Here is a 21,810-nt window from a genome sequence, read left to right on the forward strand (position 1 = left end):
TTACTGCATTTCATGTAATATTTAGTATAGCCATTCGGCAGACTAGCCGCGTCAGGACGCCGCTTTACACAATCCAGTCGTTGCACCTTAAGGGTTGTAGACTACAGTTATTTAACGTACAAAACATAATTAGGAGTATTATAATGACACATGAATTAAAATGAATGGACTCGGCTGAGGACGAATCCTTGAATATAGGAGCTGGTGTCGGTGGTTGTGTAATATAATAGAATATAATTAGGAGTGTTCTGCGGGAGAAAGTCCTTAGTTTTTTTTTATGCCTGAGTATAATTCTCATGATATATATGCAAATAAAAGTGAGGAGCGCGTCATGACGAGCCCGGGTGTGACGGCCGATTGATTCTTATAGAGATCGGGCGGAGATGGGGGGCTGCGGAGGTACTATAGGCGGGAGGGGGCTTCAGTGCATCACTGACTGTTTATGCATAGATAGGAACGTAACAGATAATATAGGCCTATTTGCTGCGAATAAGTACGAATTTAAAAACGCCTTAAAATTCGTCTTTTCCATTTTAAGACGCACGTTCACACAGGAGTACAGTTACATTAATAGAGACAGACTAATCAGAGACAAACAGCGAAACAGACCCCACACATTTCCTTTCAACTTAAATTTAACTTTCATTCCTTATTTAAACAATTATGAACACTTCTTGTCCATGGTGACCTGAGATTGACACCTTCAGGACTTTTTTTTGGTAAATGATGACCGTCTAGTCTCACTTGACTTATCATAATAATTATAATTAATCATAATAATTGTTGAGTTTTTTAACGGCTTACAAACGAGCCTTTCTTTAACTTAAATATCACACATTTTTATTAAATGATCACGGCAAAGCGCATAAATATCCTTCACCCGGGCGGTTGCCGTCGATGAGAAAAATGCCTTTGTATTCGTGTAAATGAAGAGGCTTATCCTCTCGCGTCGTTCTCAAGAGTGTATTAAAATTCCCCACAAAGCAGGGACAAGTTAAGTCGACAGAGCCTTAACGTTTATTTACTGGTTGATTGAATTTTGGAGCCGGGGAGGGAGGTGCTAGCTGCCCCCCTCCCGGCGTATCTTCAGATTCCCTCTATCTTGCTGCATTTAACTCTCGAGGGGGGGCTGGCACGGCCGCAGCGCGCATAGCGGGTCTGGAGCCTGAAATCCGATCCTTGTTAATTTTTTTTCCTCGTCTGTACGTCTTGTAGCCCCGCATTCACACATACACACAACACACGCATCGGGATCAGCGATCGTAACTCCCCCGGAGCAGCCAGCGAAAAGCAGGCGCCTGCTTTACAACTCCCGGCACTCCGGCGGGGAGCGTCGCGCACGGCGGACAGGCAGAACCATCACTTCCATTACCTTCAGAAGGTGACGGGAGCCCAGCACCGATTCACCATGCGAGGCATATTCTCATAGAGAAAAAGACCAAAAACGTTTCACACAACCGCCTTGGACATATAATTTACAACAAATGATTACGTGGTGATAAGGAATTGTTGCTCCACCAGAAATTCTGGCGTTGCAACTTACTCTTGGAAGACTTCGCGACAGCTGAAGACACCCTCAGTCTTGGGATTTAGAATATATTCAAACGTTTTGAATCTATTGCATATTACTGTACATTTGTACGGATTTGGAGGATTTAAACGATTCAAACAGGATTACTGTAACATTGGAAACCCACAGGTAATAGTTTTTTCTTCACTTTTTTGCGCAGGGAATTATTATTCTGAATACTGTATAAGCTGTTTCTAATCATGACTCGCAACTCTTTCGACGTCGTTTTGAGAGATTTTTAGTCAGTGAGGAAAGGAGTCCAGTTTGATTTATCTCCGATTAGTCGTTGCTGACTGCGAACAAGGCAGACACATTGTGAACTGCAGCCACGAGGAGTGGGCTTCCATGTGACTGTCAGAAATCTTTCCCTCAGTCCTGCATTTCAGGCACTATATATGCTGTATAGAGTCCGTAATAAATCACCTGAACCAGGTATCTATAGAAAGCACGTTTCAGACGGTTGGGGTGCTAGATTTACAAATCTATGCATTTTCTAGTTCAAGATCATACCTGATTATGAATTGTATTTCTATATAGCCTATTTTATCTCCTTCTGCATCATCACAAGCTTAAAATCTGGCGCTTCTATTTGCGTGTTTGGTGTTTCATGTCACTATATATTTAAAGGTTATTTGTTGTAAATAAATATTATTAGTCAGGCGCATTTATCCCGATTGTACAAAAAGAAAAAAGAACTGTACAAAAGTAGCATTAGACACTATTTATGCAGGTCTTGAATATGAATTATTAGAATGCAGAACCTTGACGCATGCAAGTCCCAAATTTAAAATGAATTATAAAGAATGTATATGCTGCTTATAAACTGAAAACACTCAATTTTAAACGAGCGTCCCATCCGATGAAAAGGTTTCTGTGAAGTCAATGACGGATCCCCCCGAAACGTCAAACCCCGCACTCCAGCTGTGAAGGGTCAGTATAATTTGAGCTTACCGTAGATTTTCACTTACAGGTAACCATGCACCTTGATCCGATCAGTAAAGAAACAAAGCGTCGCATTAGCCCCAGTTAAATTCAGTGTTAACGCCAGTGCACAGTCTTCTAATCTCATAATCTTGTTACGCGAATAACTAAAAAGTGACAGTGTCTTAGACGGAGGGAAAAGTTTCAAGCAAAGACAATTTCTGGGCTTTAGTAGAATAATATTTGTCAATGAACCGAACTGTATACAGTTTCATAGGAGAAGAGACTGAATATCTAAAGTAGCCTAATACAAGTTCTGATTTCAAATGATTTATCTGAATACATGGAATGTAGCAAAGAATTGTAGCCTATATAACAATAATCATGGGGAAATTCATTGTTATTATTATTATTATTATTATTATTATTATTATTATTATTATTATTATTAGGCCTATTATTATTTTGTAATGGTTTCTTATGGGTCGTCCAAAAACCTCAATAAAAAACCTAATTAATCAAAGCTATTCTGATAGCCGGATTTCCGGTGATACTGTACAAAACCAGTTTTTTCCAAATCCCATTCAGAGGCATTAACATGAGCTAATGAGAACGACCTAAAGCAGTAATACAATCTTCGCGGTGTTGCGTCAAATGCAGTCACATTAGTAAAATCTTGTTGAGAAAGGACGCTGTATAGTGCTGGAACCTGGTTGGCAAGGGGCCCTGCATGCAATGCTGGACATTAAATCGCGTTGCTGATATAATATTTGACAGAGAGAGGTTAAGTACACTGGACATACCACTGTATCCCAATATGCGCAACACCCACGAGAGACGCCCATTGTCCCGGCTGTCATATCTCATTGCCTACTACAGGCTTACTTCTTTTATGAAGACAGTTTACAGTATAAAATGAAATACTCCAGCCGGCCACAATCCACGTCTTATTTTTCTCGTCAGTTACGTGTTGGGTATTTAGCGGAAGTGATCATTTGCATTAATCTATATGCTATTCCCCTGACATAACGTCGATGCGTAATTACGTTTTCTTGTGTGTGACGTGTCTGACGAGGGAACCTTCCAGTTAAGGTTCCATTAAGGGTTTGTGGGTAAATGGTGCGGCTGCTTTACTGTAATTAACGCTTTAATGTAGTCGCGTGACCACGTGACATCAAGGCGACGCTCCGTCTGCCAGCATGACACGAGCTGACATGTGCAGGACCTGCTGTATTGAGAGGGAATAGTTCTGAAATGCCTCACTGACCGTGTCTGGAACTGAGTAAAAGAAAAAAAAGAAAAATGTACTTGGAAATCAAAATTAAGTAAACTCTTTACATGTTCTGCCACAGTTATAACTAGAATGTCATAATCATTATGAAGGCTACGCTGGCTGGGTCATGATTTGTCTGGTTTTTATTTTTACACTCGGGGATGCAAGTCTAAACTGGAGGATCAGTCAAGATAGAGGCTGAATTTTGCTTTTTTTTCCTTCATTAGACAGGTCTGTCTGGTTTCGATGGAGATAATCTTTTTCCTTGCACAGAACGCAGAACTATTCCAGAACCTCCACCACCTTATCAGCTTGAGGAACTTCTAAGACAGAGCAAATCTTCAAACGGATGCATTAGCGCGAGCCATGTGTTCCCGGCTTCTGCCAGACTGAGAGTGACTCCGACAGACTCACGTTGCCGCGAGCACAGAGAAAGCGGCGGCTCCTCTCGCTTTACGCCATCCCATAATTCAGTCGGACAGGATCCTGATCGCTAGGCTTTATTTCAGAGTTCATGTTTGCTCAGTGACTCCGTGATCTGTCATTTCAGTAGTTAAGGTCTGCCAATGTACACATTTCTGGGCATTGTACCTTGGTGCAAGGAACGATTCTCAATCAGTATCTTTTCTGCTGGCTGTAATGTACTTTTCACCAGTTCCTTAGTGGGCAAGGACATCACCTGAACCCTTTCTCCAGTGAAGTTACTTTTTTGGATCATTCTAGTGCAGTGTTTCCCAATCCGGACAGACAGTCCACATTTTTTTGGGAGCTGGGAAGGACTCGTTTGTGCTGGGGGGGGGGGGGGGGGCTTCTCTCTACTGACAGATCATGGAGCTTGCTGATGGGCCCCAGGCTGCTCCTGACAGCTTCGTGTTCGGGGGGGGGGGGGGGGGGGGGCGGCTCTGAACCAGTTCCAGGTCCTCGCCGCCGTCTCTTCAACGCAGATGACACCGGACGACAAGCGCGTCCTTCTGTTGGCAGTGGTCACAGAAACTCAGTCATACGTGCATAATTCGCTCATGAAAAGCACAGAAGAATATGTTCGCTAATTTAAGTGTTAGAAACGAGGCATGTTGCATCCTAAACACTACAAAAGATAAAGGCCCTGTAAAATAACGTGACGAGAACAATAACGTCACAAGGACAATAAATGCTTGGATTAAATGACAACAAACGCCCTGAATGATAAACACTGCGCTGCCAGAGGTGAAGCTGAGTTGTGTGATAGGACCAAGGCGCTGGATAATCTGCAGATCTCCATGCCACTGACGCCAGCTCCTCTGGTTCCTGTGAGCCATACGGAGGCAGCTTCCTGGTCATACAGGCAGAATAATTAGAGGCCGGTCAGGCAGAGCGAGGCAGGTGGGGCAGAGGTAACGGCAACCCTTCGGTGGAGCGCTCAGACTGCACCGTACGCCTAGTAGGCAGCATGGAGGCAGCCAGCCAGCCGTGCCAAAGCAGACTAGGGAGCCTGGTCGTATCTCTGATATGGGCTCTGGCTTGGACTGCCTGTGAATGAGCCACGTAGCAAACTTACGAGTCTGAACCTCTTGAAACCTACTGGTAGGGTTGCTGGACACCCCCTGGAATTTACTTCTGGCTATGGATCTGCTGTGGACTTGGTCTGGTTGGAGGTGGTGAAATGTTCCTCTAGCTTAACCAGCTGCGTATTGAGTTGAATCCCCATAAGGTTATGGGTTCAAATCCCAGCACGGGCTTTTAAAATGTAGTCCTCTCTCCATTGTAAGTCTCTTTGGCTGAAATGTGTTTTGGCTGAACCTTTTTTTTTTCCTTTTCTTTTTTTTTTCAAAAATTACTCACTCTGCGTTTGTTTCTGGCCAGAAAAGTCAAGACGTTAAGTCCGTGGCGATCTAAAGTAGGCCTGCTTTCAAACACTCGCTCCCCCAAGAACGTGTCAGCTTTTCAGCCTCACCGGGTGGAGACGTACGGCGGCGCTCGCCTCCACGTGGGGGGTCCGGCAGGGGGGGCGCGGCCCCGGTGGAGTAGCGCGGCTCCGCCTGCCCAGACAGAGGGGGCCCTGTCCCTAGCCTGGCCATCGACGTACCCGTGGAAACAGAACTCCCAGCCAAGGCCTCCGACATCAGGCCTGCTCTGCCGCGGTCTGCGTGGAGGCCGCCGCTCTTATCAAGTTGTATAAATAAACCTGGGGAGGCGAGGGGTCTCTTTTCATTTCGGCGGCAGGCCGCAGAAAGAGCTTCTGTTTTACCCGGGGAGTCGAGGGCCGGCCAAAAAAAAAAGGGAGAAGGGCCACCCAGAGCTGGGAGCCGCATGAAGCGTCTGCATTGTTTGGGGGTGACATTTTTCAACTGGGGGGGGAGGGGGTGGGAGGGGTTACACAGTCAACGCAGACTGTGTCCAAACCCTAGCGTGTATCTGAGTCCTTATAGGTAATAAAAACATTGCACTGGGGATAGGAGCAAAGGAGACGGAGTCTCAGCGGAGAGGGGATTATTTGGGGTGGGGGTCTGAATGCCGCAGGGCGCGGGGGGGGGGGGGGGGCGGTCTTAAAGGCACGGCCTCTGTATATGTGTGCGACAAGGAGCTGACCATGTGCTCTCGTCCCTGTGACAGGGGCAGCCGCAGCGAGTGTGACGTCGCCCCCCCCAGTATGAGTGCGGGGCATGTGTGAGCCAGGCTGGAGCCCGTCCCGTCAGGGGGCCATGGCACTTAGCTGTGCCCTCTGCCTCTGCTTCGTCTCGTTGCTCCGCCCCGCCACTGCTCGGCCCACAGGTGAGTTCCCAGCATGCACCGCTCTCCCACACTGTCTCCATACTCTCTCCTGCACACCATCACTGGCTGTCTCACACATAACTCATCACACTGGAATTCTGCATGATTCTGGAGTCCTGGTAATCCAGTATGCGGCCCGATTAGGGGCCCCTACCGGTTCTGCTTCAGTTCTGCCGTGAGTATGTCATGATCATTTTGGTGCAGTAGCAGTTCAGGCCCAGAGCTATCTGAGATGATGTTCTATAGGATGATGTTCTGTGGCAGAGGACAGGTTCTGGTTCTGTGTTGGAGAACAAAATGCTTCACCTCTGAGCCGGGATTGATCTCTGAAGGGTGTGGTGACCCTGCATCTCCTCTGATATAAACATGAACCAACGTGAACTATAGACCAGACATGAACCGGCACGATCGGACAGTGACCGCGACTGGTGCAGACGTATCCGGCACACGAACACGACCGGGGAGTTAACGCAAGCGGTCTGAGCGTAAACAAGGAGAACGGCATCAGCGAATCGGCATGGTCCGTGATCGGCAGCGGGCAGCGGGCAGGGGGCAGGGGGCAGCGGGCAGCGGGCAGGGGGCAGCGGGCAGCGGGCAGGGGGCAGCGGGCAGCGGCCGCCCCCTGGTCGTCTAGCTCTGCTCCTGTGCTGCACTTTGCTTTGGAAACTCCTGCCTGTTGTGTTATATATGATACTGACATGCACTCGGCACGTTGGCCACCTGTTCCATTTGTGACCTCTCCCCTTCTCCCTCTCTTTTCCTCTCTCTCCCTCTCTCTCTCTCACTCTCCCAATCTCTCCCCCCCCCTCTCTCTGTCTCTCTCTCTCTCCTCCTCTCTCACTCTCCCTCTCTCACTTGAGTGGGCAAAAAAAGAAAAAAAGTTTGCTTTCCAGTGCAGATTGACTGTGGCAGTTTGCAGCCTTTTCTCGTTTGACAGAGAACTGGATTTTAATTACAGCTTCTCCCCTTAAGGAAATTGTTGAGATGGAGAAAGATAAGGCAGAGAATCAGGGGAACAAAGATCACTGCTGTGTTTTATCCTGGCCAATTTTCAGCTGATAGAGAGACCCTGGGTCAGAGGTGTGTGCGTGTTTGTGTGGGGCGGGGGGGGGGGGGTGGTGGTATGTATATATTACATTGTGGGGATCGAATACCCCCATAATGTTATAAAAGCCTGTTATTTTTGACGTCCCCACAAGGGGAACCTCAATTTATTAAAAGTCTGTGACTGCAATCAAAAGACTGCCAAAAGTCTTGTTAGGGGGGTCATTGTTGGGATTAGGGTTATGACCCTAGAAATGGATGGACAGGCCCCACAAAGATATAATTACAAACCTGACTCTGTGTGTGTATGTGTGTGTGTGTGTGTGTTTCCATCTGCCTGTGTTTACTTGTCACATATTTCTTGAGACATTGGTCTGCATTCTCTTTCTGATCTATTCTTTGACCTGTTTTTCTGTGTCGGTTTGGGTTATGAGTTGGGTTTTGTTCAATGTTGAGTTGAGTTCTGAGGATTAGTGTATGAATTGAGCTTGTTCTCTGTTGGTTTGGGTTATGGCTTGCTCAGTGTGGGTTTGAATTATAAGTTGGCCAGTGTTCTGTGTTGATTTTGGTTGGGTTGGGTTTTGTTCTGTTAGGTTGAGTTCTGAGGTAGTTTAGATTACGAGTTGATCTGTGTTGCTCAGGGTTGATTCAGTGCTACCAGCTGGCTTGTGTTCAGTGTTGTTCTGTGTTGGTTTAGGTTATGAGTCTCTCAGAGTGGGTTTGAGTTATGAGTTGGCCAGTGTTCTGTGTTGATTTGAGTCCTGAGCAGCTCTGTGTTTTGCTGGTTTGGGTCTGTTTTCTGTTTGGTTTGAGTTATGGAGTGGTCTGTGCTCTATGCCACCATTTTACCAGACCTATCCTCCCTGATGAGGGAATCACCTCTTGTACCCTGCCCTCCCTGATGAGGGAATCACCTCTTGTACCCTGCCCTCCCTGGTGAGGGAATCACCTCTTGTACCCTGCCCTCCCTGCTGAGGGAATCACCTCTTGTACCCTGCCCTCCCTGGTGAGGGAATCACCTCTTGTACCCTGCCCTCCCTGGTGAGGGAATCACCTCTTGTACCCTGCCCTCCCTGGTGAGGGAATCACCTCTTGTACCCTGCCCTCCCTGGTGAGGGAATCACCTCTTGTACCCTGCCCTCCCTGGTGAAGGAATCACCTCTTGTACCCTGCCCTCCCTGATGAGGGAATCACCTCTTGTACCCTGCCCTCCCTGGTGAGGGAATCACCTCTTGTACCCTGCCCTCCCTGCTGAGGGAATCACCTCTTGTACCCTGCCCTCCCTGATGAGGGAATCACCTCTTGTACCCTGCCCTCCCTGATGAGGGAATCACCTCTTGTACCCTGCCCTCCCTGGTGAGGGAATCACCTCTTGTACCCTGCCCTCCCTGGTGAGGGAATCACCTCTTGTACCCTGCCCTCCCTGCTGAGGGAATCACCTCTTGTACCCTGCCCTCCCAGGTGAGGGAATCACCTCTTGTACCCTGCCCTCCCTGGTGAGGGAATCACCTCTTGTACCCTGCTCTCTCACAGCAGACACTGTCTTTTACACTGTCCCATGTGTAAAAAAAAGCAGGCACCTGACCTGATGGAGGTAAGCTTAGATAGACAGCCCCCCCCCCCCCCCACCCCACCACACCCCCCACGAGGACTGACTCAGCTGCTTTTTTAGCAGCTAGCAGGGGTGTGAAATAGCCTTGAAGGCGGAGCCCCTCCCCCCTCTCCCCATCTCCCCCAGTGAGAACATCGTTCCCGCTGAGAATCTTAACACGCACTGAAGCATTCGTGCCATTCTCTGACATTGTGGGGACTGCGAAAGGCAGAGAGCATTTTTAAAGAGTAATTAAGATTTAAATGCTCGGCAGTGGTTTATATCTTGGGTTTCGGTTTATTTGAAAGAGCGGTTTCCATTGGCCTGTATCTCAGCCTCATGGCTGCTGTCAGTGTGCCTGCACATGTGTTGGGGGGGGGGCACCTCCCCAGTTTAAATTACCCCGGGTCGTGCTCCTGTCATGAGCACACTCCCCCATGAGGCCGTTCACACAGGGAGGTCGTCATTCTGGGCCGGACTGCCTCCACGCCCATCCATGCCCAGTCGCCCTCTGAAGTTCCTTATTCGGAGTGGAATACAGGAATGAAGCAGCCCTGATCATTGTCCACAAACCGCTCCCCTGTTTGTTTGGCCTTTCCAGTTATGACTTTTTTCCCCTTCAGGTCCAGAAAGTGCAAATCCAGACCAAGGTTTAGTTCCAACCAATCAGTTGAGAATAAAGATTCACGCTCACGGAGTATTCAGCTGGTTGGTTGAAACGAAAAGTTGGTCAGGATTTGTACTTTCTGGGCCTGAAGTTTCCACCTCTGGCCCCACAGCACAGGTTTCCTTCACCTCTCCAGAGGAATCAGTTTCGGTCAAATAGCACTTTGATGCTATTGCCCTGCTAGCATGTGGCAGTGCCAGTCAACTCATTGGGCAACATAGGTGGTCATCTAGGGCAAGCCAATTTCACTGCATCTCAGAGACGGGGCGCCGGTGGTGAAGTTTGCCTAATGTGCCATAAAAGTGGCCATAAAATTAAACCTCATCCATGAAAGTATCACAGTGAGGCTAAGATTTAAGCTGAACTACAAATTATAACCCTATGAGATAGGGTGAGATAAAGCCATAAACTGTAGTCATGAAAATATTAGATAAATGCTCTTTTGAAAATGATTACTCTCATGTCCACATGCTCACACACACACAAGCCAAACACGCGTGTTTACTCCTTTGCCCACATTGCTGTTGTGCCATAAAATGTGCCGTCAAGAATATACTGCTAACTACCAAGAAAGCCTTTGGGAGAGCGGTGGGTTTATTTGTCATGGAACTGGGCGGCCATATTTCACCAGAGGCAGTATATTTTGATAAGCTTGGAATGGATTTTTAGCATAAACTTAGAATCCTTTTTAAATACATAATATATGTCATTGATATAAGTTTGGGTTAGTGTACAAGTTTGAGATGTGCCCTCCTGTGTCCCCAAAGTAAAGGCTTAGGGAAGTAGTAGGGGTCACCTGGGGGTCAGAGGTCAAAAGGTCAGGTTAGCTGAACATGCCGGGTCAAGGCCACATGCTGTACCCAGGAGCTGATCCCAGTACCTTTCCCAGTGAACTCGCCAGTGGGTGGTTCTCCCCGGGGAAGCTGCTGGTGAAGCTGTGCATGATGAAGCTGTGATTAACCTGTGATTCTCCATGCTGCTTGGAAGACCGAGAGCTTCCAGGATGCCCCCCTCCCCCCCCCCCAGCCCCAGCTACATTCGTATAATATTACACGGTTAAGTTTGGGGGACGCAGTGTTCTTCCAAGGAATTCCCATACAGTGCGCTTGTGGAGTTGAAAGTAGGCCAGTTCGCCTTCAGAATGACAATTATCGCACCCAAAAGCAGCCCCGGCTGGAGCTGCTGGCCTTGGCACCCACGCCGCTCCCTGAGCGTACAGTAGCTTCCGATCCTAATTAGCAGGGGGTGGGGGGGGGGGTTGTCATTGGTGGCCATCTTTACAATCGGAGCTGCTCGGAAGAATGCCTCAACAGGGCAAAGAAAAGAGGTAAAAAACTCTTAAACCTCCCTCCCTCTGCCCTGCACACCCCCCCGGTCCTTGATCTCTGTACCATAAGCCTGCCTTTCTGTCTCCGTCCCCCCCAAGCCTCCTCGATAGTGTGAGGTTGTCAGGCGGCTCTAGATTAAGGACATTGTCTGAGGGTATTTACATCCGGCCAAGCCACATTAAACAGAGATTAGGACTCGCACTCTGAGGCGGCCGCTACCAAGGGGGATGGGATTTACGGTCAGCGTCACGGAAAGCGCAGAGAAAGGAAGCGTGATCCGCGGGTGGGGCGCTTTCGGGGGTCGCATGAGGGCACTGCGTGGCTTTCCTGGATGTCGTCCGTACGTCCGAGGGTAATTAGCAAACCCCAGCCATGTTCCGCCCAGAGATTTTCCACTGTTAAAGTGTAATAGCCCATAATAATAGGTGTTCCTGAGGCCTGGATGACCTGCTGGTACAGTCCTGAGGGACACGTTTAAGAGCAGCAAGCTGGCTTCTAGAAAGCACAGAACGCACTCACACGTTCGCATGGGGAACGCACGCACAAGCACACTCACACGGGCATGTCAAACGGCGGCCAGAGGTGACAGACACAGAAACTTGCTCAGCTTTCTGCATTCCCACGCACCACATTCACACGCCACCCCCAACACACACACGGGTGACACACGGTCTCGACATGCACGGACACGCACATGCTCACACGCCGGTTCTCACAGTAGGTCGCCCGTTAACCACGAACACAATTAGAACTACTCAAGGCGTTTTGCCAAGTTTGAAAAGTTTCTAACGGATGGAACAAAAGAATAAAACTGGCTGTTTGCTGGTCATCGCTTGTGCCCGTGTACCAAAGAGGAGGTGACTGGGAGCTATCACCCCCCCAAAAGCCGTTTACGCTGAGGTATGTCTTTAAAGGTATGCGGCATTTGTTTTGGATCCACTTGTCGAAGTACCAGTTAAGCACCTGAATCCTAGTTTAACTGGCCTGTCTTAACCTGCCTGAACGTCACATCGCGCGGAACAAGTCGGAGAACAACGCAGCATTATTTCCACAAATAACCATAAATCGTCATGGCGACGACAACGAAAGCAAATGCGATTAACTCCCCCACCCTCCCCCCCGAATGACATGGTAATGTTTTGAAATTATGGGAAGAAATGCAAAAACTGGAACGAGAAGGGAAGTTAGATGTACGTTGAGGAAGATGATTTTGGTTCAATGACCAATGACCAGCATTAGATTTATTCAGAGCACCATGTAACGTCAGGCTTCTCTGCATTAGGCCACATGCACTCTCATCGAATTTAGGATGCGACTGTGGGGTCTCCCTTATTTAGCACAAGAACCCTGGGTTTCTCTGAGGGTCCACTCAGCTCACAGGTCCATGTTATAGACCTTTTCACATGGGCAACACCGAACAGGAGAGAAGAAAGACCCCCAGAGAGCAGACGAATTACGCTGACATAGGAGAAAATATGTCGACTCTAACTAGTTTACCTCTGACAGCATCCATGGGGCGGAAAAGAGACACTATTATGGGAGGGAGATCAGGCATGACAGGGAAACATACAGCAGAGCAGCCTTATGGAGCGAGAGAAGCACACAGCTCAATTGGGCTGCAGCTGCATTGCAGTGGAACTGGTCTGGACTAAGGAGGAGTGACCTGGATCATCTAGAGCCGAATTTGTCCGGTTGATCACGGAGGAGCTGATTGAGTGATCAAAGTGATCAAAAAAACAGTGAAAAGTCTTACATCTTCCTCGAATCGTAATGTCAAACACTTCAAGAAAGCTTACCGCTTGATATTCAGAATACTGCCGTGAGACTACAGGTGAATTCATACAAATCAAAACTAAAAACCAGACAGGTGCTGTTGTAAATGACATTCGCCACCGGGCAGCGACAGAAGCCCGGCTAAACAGCTATTAGAGAGTCTGAAGAGGCCTACCTCTGCCTCGCTGATCACAGCCCCATGACCAAACGCCAGCCAGCTCCGGGACACGCTGTGTGTAAGTATAGAGCAGTTAAGTGTCGTCCCTGTAATTTCTGCACGTGCCGATGCGTGAAGGTAAAGTGAGCCTCAAGTACCTCAGACTCAAGCTAAGGGCTCGGGGTTCCAATTCCGCAAAGACAGTAGAGGTGCAGCCACTGTTGTCCCAAACTCCTAGTGCCCTAATGGACTTTCCTTTGCGTCTGTCCCTTACGCACGCTCGAGGCTGCCTGAACAGACACTTGTGTCTTTTCTGCGGATGCCGCCGACACTCTACATTCAGGGGGTTGAAAGAAGAAGGAGCTCAGTGTTGTGCGGAACCTGAGGTGGGGAGACTGGGCCTCATTCCTTACAGGCCTCCCTTTTGCGCATTGGCCTGAATCCCCAAGCTGTTTCTGCAGTGGAAGATCACGTAAACATGTTTGTTTTCCCTGACTTGGCAGAATCAGAAAAGCGGAGGCGATGTGGGGGGGTACTTAGGAGGGGCCACTAGGGCGGGGCCAGTCTAAAGTCAGAGAAGCGGAACTATTGGGCGTCATGGCTAGACTAACAGGAACGGGCGTGATGGAACACACACGTACACCCATGGCTTGCCAGTTAAGGCGACGGGGATCAATCAGGGCAGAAAAAATTACAGAAACATCAGCACACACACTGTTTGATGGCACTCTAACATGATGTGAGCCTTACCTTTTGGGCTACCTCTTAAAATTCACTGAAAGAGTAGTACAAAGCCAAATCTAACACTACTATGAAGATGTGTGCTTGGGTGGTGAATGCACGTACAGAGGTCAGTGCTTCTTTAACCAGGCCTCAGGGATCCCCAAACAGTTCCCAATACACCTGTACCATTTATTCAGTGTGCTTCGTTGCGTGATTGTTTGGTGCAGGTGTGCTTGAAGCTGGGAGAGAGAAATCTGTAGGCTGTCTGAGGGCCGCTAAGGAAACACTAAGAAACCCTGACCTAGTGTAATCCATTTCCAGCTCGATTAACCTGATTAACTCTGCCGGCTCAGGGCTCTTCATGTGCCGCGGAGGAGTTCATGCTAACCTGCGCCACCAACGCCATGCAGCATGCGACCCAGGAAGTAAAAGCAGGTTGCAGTTGCCTTTGTCTCTTATCCCTCTTGCTGTCGTTATTGTTGCACAGAGGGGTTTTCGCTCAAGCGGCAATATTTAGCAGAAACCAAATGTCCCCCGAGGAAGCGATGGTCCCGTTAGCTGGTCCCGTTCAAGCAGCCCTGCAGGCAGTCACTTTGAGCGATCCGTGAGCGTCACCTCCTCCTTGTGTAAACATGGAGAAAGGCAACCATGGTTCAGTGCCTTAGCCACACACAGGAGAACAAGGGGTTTCTAATCCTTAAAGAAGGATTTAGTGAAGTCATAGGTCCTGTGATCTGCGGATCGCCTGAATGCCTTCCTGGCGTCTGCCTCCAGATGCAGCCTCGAGCGAGGCGGCCTTCCTCGAGGACTTTCTCCTGGGACCCGGGGAGACCCTGGAGCTGCCCTGCCGCACGCCAGCCGGAGCCCAGTCCGTCACCTGGCTGAAGGACGGCGTGGGCCTGTTTCCTAGCAACCGCACCTGGATAGGACAGCGCATCCAAGTCGTCAATGTGTCATTGGAGGATTCCGGCGTGTACGCTTGCAGGCTGGAACCTGGCGGCCCACTGCTGGGCAACTACAGCGTCAGAGTCACAGGTGAGTCTCAGCAGCAGCTGTCAAAGTCACATGTGACTCTCAGACAGTCTTGCATATTGAATTGAGGATGGATCTCACCTTCCTGAGCTGAAGGTAGCTGCTGTCCATGATACACACGATTGCATGCAGTACTGACCAAAAGTTTTAGGCAGGCGAAAAAATGATGCTTAATGATTTTCATTTTGGTGTAAAACTATAATATTATGTCTGACAAAGTGTGTCAGCTTAGTCATTTCAAAACCTCTACTAAAATCACCCCAGCATGTTCAGCATCCATCTCATCTCAGTCAACCACATGTACACCTTGTCTGAGTTTCATTAATTCAGTGCGCTGGTGGTCAAATTTAACGTCCACATGGTACGGCTGAGGTGCCCGCAAGGGTGGTCTGGGAACTGAAGTGGTGTAGCCATCCAACTAGATATCGGTGACTTTCTGGAGAACAGAAGAGTATTTATTGTTACTACTAATTTGCGTATGTTCTAATGTTAAAATGTGTTTCTTTTTTCTGAACAAATATACACGTCGTAAATAGCCTTAGACCGTCTAAGACTTTTGCACAGCGCTGTACGTCCAGCTTGTAATTAGCAGAGGCCAAACCAGGCAGCAAAAATCGACGGTAAGACCAGAGCATTAGACTTCCTATGAGTCGGGCCGGGAGCAGGACATGCTGAGCTCTGTCTAGGTGGGGCCAGCGAGTTCTGCTGCGTCTTGCCGACATAAGAGTTAATTCTCCTGTAGTATCGTGGCGCACAGAGCGCCACATGCAGCTCTCCGAGATTTCCTCCGCCTCGGACCTGCCAGAGCTATGAGAAACATTTGCTAATTAACCGCCGATCAAATAGCTGACGGCGTTGTGGGTGTAGGCGGCTCTGGAGGCATGACTAAGAGTAATTAAACAGCCTGAGAACAATGACGCTGCCGCCCATGGGAATGTGTGACTGTTATTCGACTCTCGCTGATTTGCCCTGCACACATCACAGCCTCCCTGTGCTCACGGTCTCCACTGTGTTCCCCATACATGAAGTCCTGTGCAAAAGTCTTAAGCAGCCTAAGAAAATGATGTTTAAATGACCTTCATGTCTAAGTGTGTCAGCTTAATCGTTTCAAAACGTCTCCTAAAAACACCCCAGCTTTTGCAGCCATCGTCCAATACGCCGATACATTTTTTAACTCGACCGCCACCTCACCTTGTTTGGCTAATCAATACCTCATTGGGGTTTTTAACTAAATAAGATAATTCTTATTCGGTGAGCTGGTGGTGAAATTGAATGAATACACGGAATGGCTGAGGTGCCCCCGAGGACAGGTTTGGGAACTGAAGCGGTGTTCATCTAGTCATCCAACTAGATATCAGTAACTTTTTGGAGAAGAGAAGAAATTTTTGTGTATTTTTGTATTGTGTTACTGTTAATTTGCATATGTTCTAATGTTAAATTGTGTTTTATTTCTGAGCAAATATACACTTATTACCCAGATAAATAGCCTTAAACAGTTTTTTTGACTGCCAAAGACTTTTGCACAGTGCTGTAATTAGGCTGCGCATCATACACCAGAGGTTGGTTCTAATCTTAAACCAGGTACTGGTTCAGATTTAGACCCCAGTGAAATCGCCATGGCCGTCAGGTAGCGTCGCGGCTGGGTCCGAGAGAGCCCACAACATCTCTCCCTCGCACAGCTGTGACGTAAACCTAACCGTGCTGAAAGTATATGTTAAAAAGGAAATGAATCAAGAGCCGTTCCGCTAGGGTGTGTATGTGGGGGGGGGGGGGATGTGGGCCACTTCGTTTCGTCGCACATTCACGGCACCAGCTGAGCCTGTTATTGACAACTAATTACAAAGCAATTAGCCTGAAACGCTGCATCATTAGAAGCAGATGGGATGGCGAGGAGTAAGAACGGCACACTGGCATGCTGGTCGGGCACCCGGCCAAGGTAAATAAGACTTTTACGGCCGTGATCAAAGATGGACTGCAGCTCCTCTGTCTGGATCTCAGATACTGTCCAGTTACGCTTGTAAACGCCTCATTATGGCAGCAATATCCTTTTTGCCCAATTTGAAACATGTCGGTTCCCAACGTCTGAAAATAGAGTATTGTGTTCTTCTTTAAATATTTGAGCAAGGTGTCGGATATTAGAGAGAGATATGTGTCCTTTTGTGACTGGACTTTGTCCAGTTGCACAGCGCCTGAAACCAGTCAGGCATGAATCCAACGAGCCAGGTATAGCCTCCGTATTCTTTACGAAAATTAGGTTTTGCTTATTTATTTTATTTTCGCCGGAGATGCGAGAGGACTCTTACCCCAGTGAACCATCCCTTTCTGACCTTAAGCTGTATGTGAATGAAACATTATTTTAAAGGCAGGAACAGAAGCCGAAAAAATTCTTTGCCTTGGCAGCGGACTCGGCGCATTAGAACCCACAGAGAGGGCACCATACGGACTTCATTAGCTGCACGGGGGCTTTTAAAAGCAGCTCCAGGGTCAGCAACCGCTGATCCAAGGTCAGGCCGTGAACCCGGAGCAGCTGATTTAGAATCAGATTATAAACCCTTTAGCAGATGGTCAGATTATGAGCCTCAGTAGCTGAACTTTTAGCAACTGGTCCAGGGTGTGATTCCATCCCAGCTCAGTGCAGAGTTAATGAATATTAAAGGCTGGCAGATATTCTGCGCCTTATAAATGCTTTTAAACAGATTAAAAATGACACAGCACAGAAACGCCTGTTTGAGTCTGGGGAGAAAATTATTTCATTCTTTGCGTTTAAATGTGTTTGCAATTCATGTGTGATGTGGCGTTTTCAAAGAAATACATAAAAACTCGTCCCATCCCACCACGGCCCTCAGAAATGTGATATGTGCACCCCCTCTCTCTTTGAAGATTCAGTGTCTTCTGGTGATGATGAAGATGACGACGAAGACCCAGAGGACGCGGGTGAGAGAGACAGTGTGTTCTCATTTTCATGTTTTCCATTTACACACAATTGCATGAAAAGTAACACTTTACTTAAAGCTGTCATCTATAATGCACTATAGATACCTTCATCATGCATTATAGTAGTTAGTATAAGAATTAATAAAGCATTACAACATCTTCTAGTCATAAGGCATTTTAGTGTTAATTATAATACTTCATAATACCTTCATAATGCATTATAATGGTCAGCATAAGGTTTAAAGCATTACAGCATTCTATTAACAGTCAAAAGGCATTGTAGTGTTGATTATAATACTTCACAAGCTCCAATGAAGCCCTCATTTATAATGCACTATAGATACCTTCATAATGCATTACAATCGTTGGAAAAGGATGCTTTGTACTGCATTATGAAAATATATGTAGTGCATTATAGACGAGAGCTTCATAAAGCATTTGTAATGCATAATAAACATAATGCATAATAAACATGCTTTATGCCGTTTTAGAAATATTTATAGGCATGATTATAATTCTTTATGAATGTATTATAATGTTATATGGATGTGTTCATAGATTCTTACAGACACGGCATTCTTAGAGAGTGTTACTGCTGGAAACAACTACACAGTGTGTCTTAGCATTTAACGTACAGCTGTTGTGGACAGTTCAGGTTGTTTATTATGATTGTTACACAATCCGCCATACCATTTCATTGCTGGGCATACACACACAATCACGCATGTAACGACACCAATTCACCTGCCTGCCAGCGGAAGGACAGAGGAGTCCCTGGAGCGCATCTACGCAATTCGAAGCGAACATGCAGAAACCCAAACCCTAACCCTAACCCTGGAGGTGTGAGGCTATAGTACTCCCCCCTGCGCCAGCTGTTATTATTATTATTAGCATACAGGGGGGGGTCGCTAGGATCTTAAGACATCCGGGGCTTAGCACAGAGATCGAAGGCGTCCAAGGGTTCTCAAACTGCGAGCTTGGTTGTTATAACATCTGAGCTAAATAAATAATTCGGGGCTCAAGTCGATTAATTCGGGGCTCGGTAGGAGTCATTCAGGCTCTTTCAGATTCATTCGGGGCTTCAGTCCTCCATGTCCCAGGCCCATGCCATGTCTGTTACTGCACCAGCAGGTATGAGTTCTGCTTAAACAGAACAATGTGCAGGCATCCAGTCAATCTAAACACTAATAGCATCAGAACCTTCGGTTGCAGACCATGGTGTAGATGTCCTGACACATTTTGATCACCATGTTCTCCACGCTGTAGACAGCAGGAGGCGTATCTGCTTGCATCCAGCCGTTCTACACAGACTACGTTCTGTAAGGCCGCCAAACGTGTGACCTGTAACCTGTGGATGCCACGGATTTAAAGTCCATTGTGGGTTCGCCCTTCGGCGTATTGTTTTGTGACGGATTGTGTCCTGCTTGAACTGGGAGAGTCACCTTGTGCCAGGTGCAGAGCGAGAGAGCTGGCCTGCCACTGGGATCCCGTGAACGCCATCGCTCGGTCCCGTGACACTGCACGTTTAGAGGGGATTAGTCCAATCTTGCGTAATGTCGCTAATCCGGTCCTAATTAGCGCGGGTTCCCGCCACATTCGCACATTCTACGACGTTACTGGGAATCCCACTAACTGGGATTAACTGGGCTGTGTCGCCCCGAGGCGGAGCCGTCGATTCTGTACTCCGCGTCAACCCCCCTTGGACCCGTGCATGAGGGCAAACCTCGAGACGTGGACGTTGAGTTATTCAAAGGGAGATCAGGTTCACCATAACATGTCAGGTGTGTTTGATTTGAAATAGGTCTGGTTTCCAAGAGAACTGTCTTGAGTATCCTTGGCTGCTGGCCAGGCCTCATGCCCCTCTGCCCCCCCCCCCCAATAAACAGAGGCATTCTGTGCCTCTTGCTAAGTCGGGACGCCCTGCGCTCCTCACCGAGCGAACTCACAATGAGCTGTGCAACTCAGCTTAGTGTCCGTGTTTATGTTGGCCAGAGAGCAAAAACGAAAATTCTGAGACTGCGTTGTCAAGCTGTGTTTCCATTGTGTCCCCATAGACCTCACTAAGCAAATACCCATTGCAATCAGGCGGGGAAACTTTTAGGCCACTGGTCCAATTAGCCCGATCCTATCTCCTGAAAGTGCAGCCTGGAAGACACGGTGCCGATAATGTGCATGTATGTGCGTTGTGTGCCTCAGTGACAGCCCTCCGAGCTGGAGTACGGGGCAGAGCAGCGGATGGAACAAAGTAAACGTTGTGCTAAACATAGAAAGATCCCTTAGAAGTGCAGTAAATTCACTTTTTGCCCATAAACGAACCATATCTCCACCCAAATACCCAAAAACAGGCCGGGATCTGTCAAAGCCTCCAGTCACAGCCCAGGGTTAGTTAAAGCATACAGTGACTGTCAATAACTAGCTACAACGCCCAGTCTAAGCCCAGCAAAATGACGAGCAAAAGCCTAGGATTAGCTTAAACACTGATCAGCAGATCCGCATTCAAAACAGGTAAATGTTTAAGAGCAAAAAAAATGGAAAACTTATTTGCCAAAAGGGCTCTAAAATCAGAAGCCTGTCGACTGTTAAAAGTAAAATGAATAAATGAAAAGACCCTTATTTTAAGGTATTAAAATAAATCAAATATTGAAAATTGTGATATTTTAAAAAATGTTTTAAAATGAAATGCACCAATTAGCAGCGATTCCTCACCTTTCTCCTCTCTGATGATTGGATTTTAGCTGTGAATTCTGGGATTCTGTAGTGTCACAGCCAAAGCTCTCATGTTATTCACAACCAGGAAGTCATGCTATTGGTTTCTATTAAAAATCTTTAATAAAGACCTCATTTTTAGGCACAACAAAAGTATAGTGATATAAAACAGTATTGTGCCATTTTGAAAAATTATCAATGTAAGGTAAAAATTCAATATATACTACCACCCAATCCTAAATCAACGTCATAGTTTTTTCTGCGCTTTACAAATAAATTGCACACCACCCTCTGTCCTCGCTGAGGCCCCCTAATGGACTGTGGCCCCCTGGTTGAGAACCATTGGTCTAGATCTGTGTTTCCCAACCCGGTCTCGGGGACCCCAGGACTCTCCACGTTTTTTGCTCCCTTCCAGCTCCGTACCAGGAAACAATGTTGACCCTCTGGAGGTTCCTGAGGACCGGGTTAGGAAACACTGCTCTAGAGGACCCAGTTTGCTGTGGTCTGTCGAAGACACTAGTAGAACAATTGGCTGTAGACCAGCTGAGCTAAGATGCCTCGGTGCTTGCACCATTATAGACAACTGACTACTGCCAGACATCTGCCTTTTAAGGTAAGCCCGGCAAGCATTTGTCTCAGCTGTTCCATGTTAGTGAGCCAGGAGTCCCTGGTGGGGGGGGGGGGGCAATCCGTGGCACAGTTGTTTCATGGCGCCTCATGGCAGGCCCGAAACACCTTTGCAGCCATCTTCTCGGATCTTGGAGCCTTAGAAGAACTATATGCCAACCTTTGAAATAACAGTTCTGTGCAAATAGCGGGAGCAGCCGTGGAACTCCTTTGCAAATAACGACTCACACCACAGCCCTTTGAGTGAATGTATTATGTGTTAATATTAATAAGCCAATTGTGCAATGAGCCATAGCAGTAATATACCTGATATAAGCTGATAGGGTAGGATGGGATATTTTTTAATATGAACTAGAGGGCTTAGAATCTTTTTTTTTTGTTATATAATCTCCAGCTACTTGTGTCCAGTACGATAAGCTCGGCTGGAATGCTGGTTGGGTTGGGGGTTTGGTTAATGACGGTTTGTGCTCATGATGTTCTGTCACTTCAAAGCAAGCCTCCAACTCCTACTGTGCGAGGTGATCTTCTGCCCCGAACCATCGTCTGATCGTGAGCTAAGGGTCACAGGTCTGCTCATCATCTGTATACTGCCCTACAAGGGCAAAGCACAGTGACTACGCTGACGCAGAAACTGAGATTTTGTGGCTGCCACAGTTACAAAGTCACACTCTTTTTTTTCTTCAAAACTGAGCATAGCTGAACAAAGATATTTC

The 21,810-nt window shown here is 47.5% G+C and overlaps 1 protein-coding gene across 7 annotated transcripts in view; it reads left to right on the forward strand.

Annotated features, from left to right (window-relative positions):
• Positions 1-1,115: 1,115 nt before the first annotated feature.
• fgfr3 (fibroblast growth factor receptor 3) overlaps positions 1,116-21,810 on the forward strand; it is a 41,732-nt gene continuing 21,037 nt past the window's right edge. For 5 of the 7 annotated variants that reach the window (XM_023812476.2, XM_072706915.1, XM_023812474.2 and 2 more), the window contains exons 1-4: positions 1,116-1,699; positions 6,357-6,515; positions 14,573-14,833; positions 17,711-17,776. In XM_023812476.2, coding sequence (XP_023668244.1) covers positions 6,407-6,515; positions 14,573-14,833; positions 17,711-17,776 — 436 coding nt within the window. In that variant the 5' untranslated portion in view covers positions 1,116-1,699; positions 6,357-6,406. The remainder of the gene's footprint in view (positions 1,700-6,356; positions 6,516-14,572; positions 14,834-17,710; positions 17,777-21,810) is intronic. The other 2 variants (XM_023812478.2, XM_023812479.2) reach the window with 1 other exon arrangement.

The sequence above is a fragment of the Paramormyrops kingsleyae genome, chromosome 25 (genome assembly GCF_048594095.1).
Source record: "Paramormyrops kingsleyae isolate MSU_618 chromosome 25, PKINGS_0.4, whole genome shotgun sequence".
Classification (NCBI taxonomy): Eukaryota; Metazoa; Chordata; class Actinopteri; order Osteoglossiformes; family Mormyridae; genus Paramormyrops; species Paramormyrops kingsleyae.